This window comes from Symphodus melops (genome assembly GCF_947650265.1).
Source record: "Symphodus melops genome assembly, contig: SUPER_20_unloc_1, whole genome shotgun sequence".
NCBI classification, from domain to species: domain Eukaryota; kingdom Metazoa; phylum Chordata; class Actinopteri; order Labriformes; family Labridae; genus Symphodus; species Symphodus melops.
The window spans coordinates 1-5,115 of NW_027636787.1; the positions used below are offsets into that span (position 1 = coordinate 1).

Here is a 5,115-nt window from a genome sequence, read left to right on the forward strand (position 1 = left end):
AGCCCTGGAAGTGGCAGAGACCGGAGCACGTGAAGCTCCTGAAGGGGCTGAAGAGTCAGAGCAGAACCGCGAACGGGACCGGAGACTTGGACCTGGACCACAGTGCCCTGAAGAAGTCCATCAGGACCCGGTCTGTGGAGGAGGTAAGGTCTGGTGTTTAAAGAATCTAAAGTTTAAACTGTTTTAAATGAGGATTCAGAAACAGACGGGTGTTACGTCTCAAAGTGTGACCGTGTTATCTGGTGACTTGTAGCTTAATGTACTTTAATCAGGTGTTACGTCTCAAAGTGTGACCGTGTTATCTGGTGATTTGTAGCTTAATGTACTTTAATCAGGTGTTACGTCTCAAAGTGTGACCGTGTTATCTGGTGACTTTCAGCTTTATTGACAGCAGGTGTGAAGGATGAAATGGTCCTAATGATAAACACGTGAGGTTTTGTGTAATGATTATTATTAGACTAAGCCAAACTTTATTCCACCCGTTTCATTAATTATAATTATTTTAAATGTTTAATTTATTATTAATTAAGCCAATAAATGATTAATGTGAATAAATGTCAGTCATAAAGTGATGCAGCTCGATATAGAACTTTCACCAAACTGGTTTAATGTAGATGAATCTTTGCTAAGCGTTTGTTAGCGTTCACCGAAAATCCATCATCTGTATCAGTTTGTAAGTCTGTAAAAACTTCAACCAATGTCTGCCACGAGGTACCAATCTGATGAACCAATCACAGCCTCCCTGTCTCCCTGCTCTCTGATGAACCAATCACAGCCTTCCTGTCTCCCTGCTCTCTGATGAACCAATCACAGCCTCCCTGCTCTCTGATGAACCAATCACAGCCTCTCTGTCTCCCTGCTCTCTGATGAACCAATCACAGCCTCCCTGCTCTCTGATGAACCAATCACAGCCTCTCTGTCTCCCTGCTCTCTGATGAACCAATCACAGCCTTCCTGTCTCCCTGCTCTCTGATGAACCAATCACAGCCTCTCTGTCTCCCTGCTCTCTGATGAACCAATCACAGCCTTCCTGTCTCCCTGCTCTCTGATGAACCAATCACAGCCTCCCTGCTCTCTGATGAACCAATCACAGCCTCTCTGTCTCCCTGCTCTCTGATGAACCAATCACAGCCTCCCTGCTCTCTGATGAACCAATCACAGCCTCCCTGTCTCCCTGCTCTCTGATGAACCAATCACAGCCTTCCTGTCTCCCTGCTCTCTGATGAACCAATCACAGCCTCCCTGCTCTCTCTCTACCTCATGCAGTCTTTAGCTCACGCATCGTTTACTTTTCTGTTTCCTGTTTCCTCCGTGTGAAGTCCTGGCAGGTAAAATCAGTTTCCTGTTTGTTCCTCGAGCAGATCCAGTCCCAGGTGGACTCTCTGAAGGACAAAGTGATCTCGTCTGCCAGTTCTGAGTTAGAGAGGAGGAGACGGGAGGAGAGGAAGGTCAAAAAGCCCGTGGAGCTGTGGACTGACATGGCGTCTTCTGTGACGGGAAGCCTTGAAGAGACCATCAACACGGCCTTCGCTCAGGTGACCACAAACTCAGTCCAGCGGGTTCAGACTCTTTACACGGCCGGGTCGGGTTAGAATCCTGCTGTATTTAAAATAATACTGTCAGGAAGTTTTTGTATTTTGACCTCTTCAAAAATAACATAAAAACACAATAAATGATGACAGTGAGAAAATATTGTTGTAATTTTTATGAAAAAGATAATAAGTCTTTGTAGCTCAGAATCCAAAGAACATAAAGACTTTGACTTCTTCTTGATCTGTTGTTTGAGGTGTGCAGGATTCACTCATAGTGGATCCTTCATGTTGCTCTTCTTGTTGTGCTGTTGCAGTTTTTCTCTTTCATTTTCTGTCCATCGCCATGGCAACGCCTCCTCATTACAACCACACACCTCCTCCGCTCTGCAGCTGCCTTTCATTTTTCAGAGTAGCGATTTGAACTTTGACCCCTTTGAATCCATGTTTGCCCCCCTCATGATGAGCCCTTCTGGAGTGAAGACTGTTAGCTTCATGTTAGCTTCATGATAGCTTCATGTTAGCTTCATGATAGCTTCATGATAGCTTCATGATAGCTTCATGATAGCTTCATGATAGCTTTATGTTAGCTTCATGATAGCATCATGATAGCTTCATGTTAGCTTCATGTTAGCTTCATGTTAGCTTCATGATAGCTTCATGTTAGCTTCATGATAGCTTCATGTTAGCTTCATGATAGCTTCATGATAGCTTTATGTTAGCTTCATGATAGCATCATGATAGCTTCATGTTAGCTTCATGATAGCTTCATGATAGCTTCATGTTAGCTTCATGTTAGCTTCATGTTAGCTTCATGATAGCTTCATGATAGCTTCATGATAGCTTCATGTTAGCTTCATGTTAGCTTCATGATAGCTTCATGATGTGCTCCACCTGCTGCCCTTCTGTTTCTGTGAAAGCGTTTACTCAGTCATGTGACGCAGCCAGCTGACTGGACTGAATCCTTTAGTGTGTTTGAAGTTGGTGGTCAAACATCTTCTTACTGCTCCTCTCTGCAGGCGTGTGACCGTCTCCTCTCTCTCTCCGTCAGATGTTGGTCATTTCGTCCACAGAGCCGCGGACCCTGAGGAACTGTGACCCCCCAAACCTCCACAGACAGACCTCGAATCAGAGCAGACCCGTGGGACGTACCGTCCCCCCCAGACCCGTGTCCAGACCAGCACCTTCAGCAGGTAGGGAGCTCGCCATCCATCCAGGTGTGTAGAGTTCCTGTCAGAGTGGGACGTGGACCTCACAGGGTCAGGGTCTGACGTGGACCTCACGGGGTCAGAGTCTGACGTGGACCTCACGGGGTCACGGTCTGACGTGGACCTCGTGGGGTCACGGTCTGAAGTGGACCTCACGGGGTCACGGTCTGAAGTGGACCTCACGGGGTCACGGTCTGACGTGGACCTTGTGGGGCCACGGTCTGACGTGGACCTCACGGGGTCACGGTCTGACGTGGACCTCAAGGGGTCACGGTCTGACGTGGGTCACTGTCTGACGTGGACCTCGTGGGGTCACGGTCTGACGTGGACCTCATGGGGTCACGGTCTGACAGAATTATTGGGGATGTTTTGATGTTTTTTTATGTCCCCCCCAGGTGTGCGTGCCCCTGCCCCCCCCCTCCTGGTCCTGAAGACTCCGGTCCCCTCCATGGACCCTGCAAAGAGACTCTCCGCTTCCTCAAAAGTGCTTCGAGTCCCTCTAGTCAAGGTAGACCAATCTACAAGAACTGGAGCCTCTGCCGCCCCCTCCTGTCAGACGGCTCCTACTGCACCCCCCCAACCTGTGTCAAACACCCCCGTTACCATGGTTACTACACCAGTCACACCCAGTTCAGACTCGTCAGCCAGGGGAACGAAGACTCAGAAACCCTCAGAGCAACAGATCTCCAGTCCTCCCCCCTCAGCTCCCAGTCCTGCTGCCCCCCCCTCTATCAGCTCCCTGACCACGCCGCCCCCTCCCCCTGGCCCGGCCGCCCCCCCTGCTGGGTTAGGTGGGAGCAGCAGGTTAAAGGAGGACAGTCCTGGGAGGACTGGGGTGAAGTGTGCGGTGGACTTTGAGCGGATCTACAAATACCTGAGTGTGATCCTGAAGCCCGATGAGGAGTGTCAGCTGACCCCCATGGGTGAGTCACAAACCCCGCCCCCTCATTGTCCTTTTTTCACCAGGGCGTTTGAGTCATTCAAAGTCTCAGGGAGGATCCGTTTGGACACGCTGCGTCCTCCTCAGAGACAAACCTGAAGAAGTTTGTTTTCATTTTGAAATTGTCCTCATGTCATGTTGTGTCCTGCAGAGGGCGCCATCATGCTGGATCTGCTGATGTCTCTGGAGGAGGAGCTTCCACAGCTCAACTGCAAAGAGCTGCAGAAACACCTGAAACAGGTAAAGCTGAAAGCTGCAGCAGCCGGTGTGAAGGTAGGAAACAGGTCTGAACTCGCCGCTCTCCTTCTGTCTGCAGGTGTATCAGAGTCTCTCCTCCCCCGTTGAGTCCAGGACGGCCAGAGACCTGCTCAAAGACCTGCAGGGCCGACTCGCTGCTCCAGAGAGGGACGGACCCGACGCTCAGCAGAACTCCGCTGACACACACAGCGAGGGGGTCGCACTGCAGCCACAGGACGCTGAGAGCCAATCATCTGCGAGCGGCAACGCCACGTCCAATCAGGACGCGCATGCCACTGGGGTCTGCCCCCCGCTCAACCCTTTCATGGTGCCTGTGAAACTTTTACAACGGAGGGAAGTTCTGATTCACACGGCATCAACGTGAAAGAGTCGAGTTTCAGACCAGGACACAGGATTCATCCTCGTCTTCTTCTCTTCACACATTTATTTAAAGGTCACATGACCTCCTCTTCTTCAGGTGAAATCAGTGTCCTCCTCCTCTTCATCATGTGTGTGAAGTGTGTTGTTGTAAATCCACTCTGATCCTGTATTTGATCATGTCTATAAACCCCTCTATTTCAGCCCTGCTCAGAACAGGCTGTTTCTGTGTCTGTAGCTTTAAATATGTAAATGAGCTGTGTCTGACCACGCCCCCTCTCTGGAAGGGCTCGGGTGTACTCGCTGCTTTCTGGCTCCATGTCCTATTGTTTACGGTGAGAAGGCAGACTCAGAGGGCAGAACAAACACCTAGCTGTGGGAGTGTCACCCACCTGGGGGAGGGGCTACTGCCCTTTGTGATGTCATGAAGGGGAGGGGCTACTGCCCTTTGTGATGTCATGAAGGGAACATGTTTTCTCATCATTGGAGGGGTTTGTAGACAGACGTGTTAGAGGATAAATGCTGCTGAACATTCAGGATGTGTAAACGTGTGTTTGCAGGTCGATTGCAGGTTGTTCATGTTGCTGTCAGGTTGTTCATGTTGCTGTCAGGTTGTTCATGTTGCTGTCAGGTTGTTCATGTTGTTGTTCCGGCTGCTTCTCTCAGATTAAAGTGAACGTTTGTTGTCATGATCCCTGACTCTGCTGATTGTGTTTAAATATGAGGACTGTGATGTAGATCTGTTCAGTCTGAACACACTGATCCACACGCTCTACTTTTTATTTCATAGTCTTTAAGAAAAACATCCTGACCTGTGAGTACA

At 49.5% G+C, this 5,115-nt stretch overlaps 1 protein-coding gene across 1 annotated transcript; it reads left to right on the plus strand.

Annotated features, from left to right (window-relative positions):
• Positions 1-5: 5 nt before the first annotated feature.
• On the plus strand, positions 6-4,803 carry snapc2 (small nuclear RNA activating complex, polypeptide 2; the record flags this gene model as incomplete). The annotated part of the gene is made up of 6 exons (XM_079373377.1): positions 6-143; positions 1,362-1,535; positions 2,581-2,746; positions 3,133-3,660; positions 3,829-3,917; positions 3,994-4,803. Coding segments are annotated over 6 exons (1,401 nt in total), but the record flags the coding sequence as incomplete, so codon positions are not given.
• Positions 4,804-5,115: the final 312 nt, after the last annotated feature.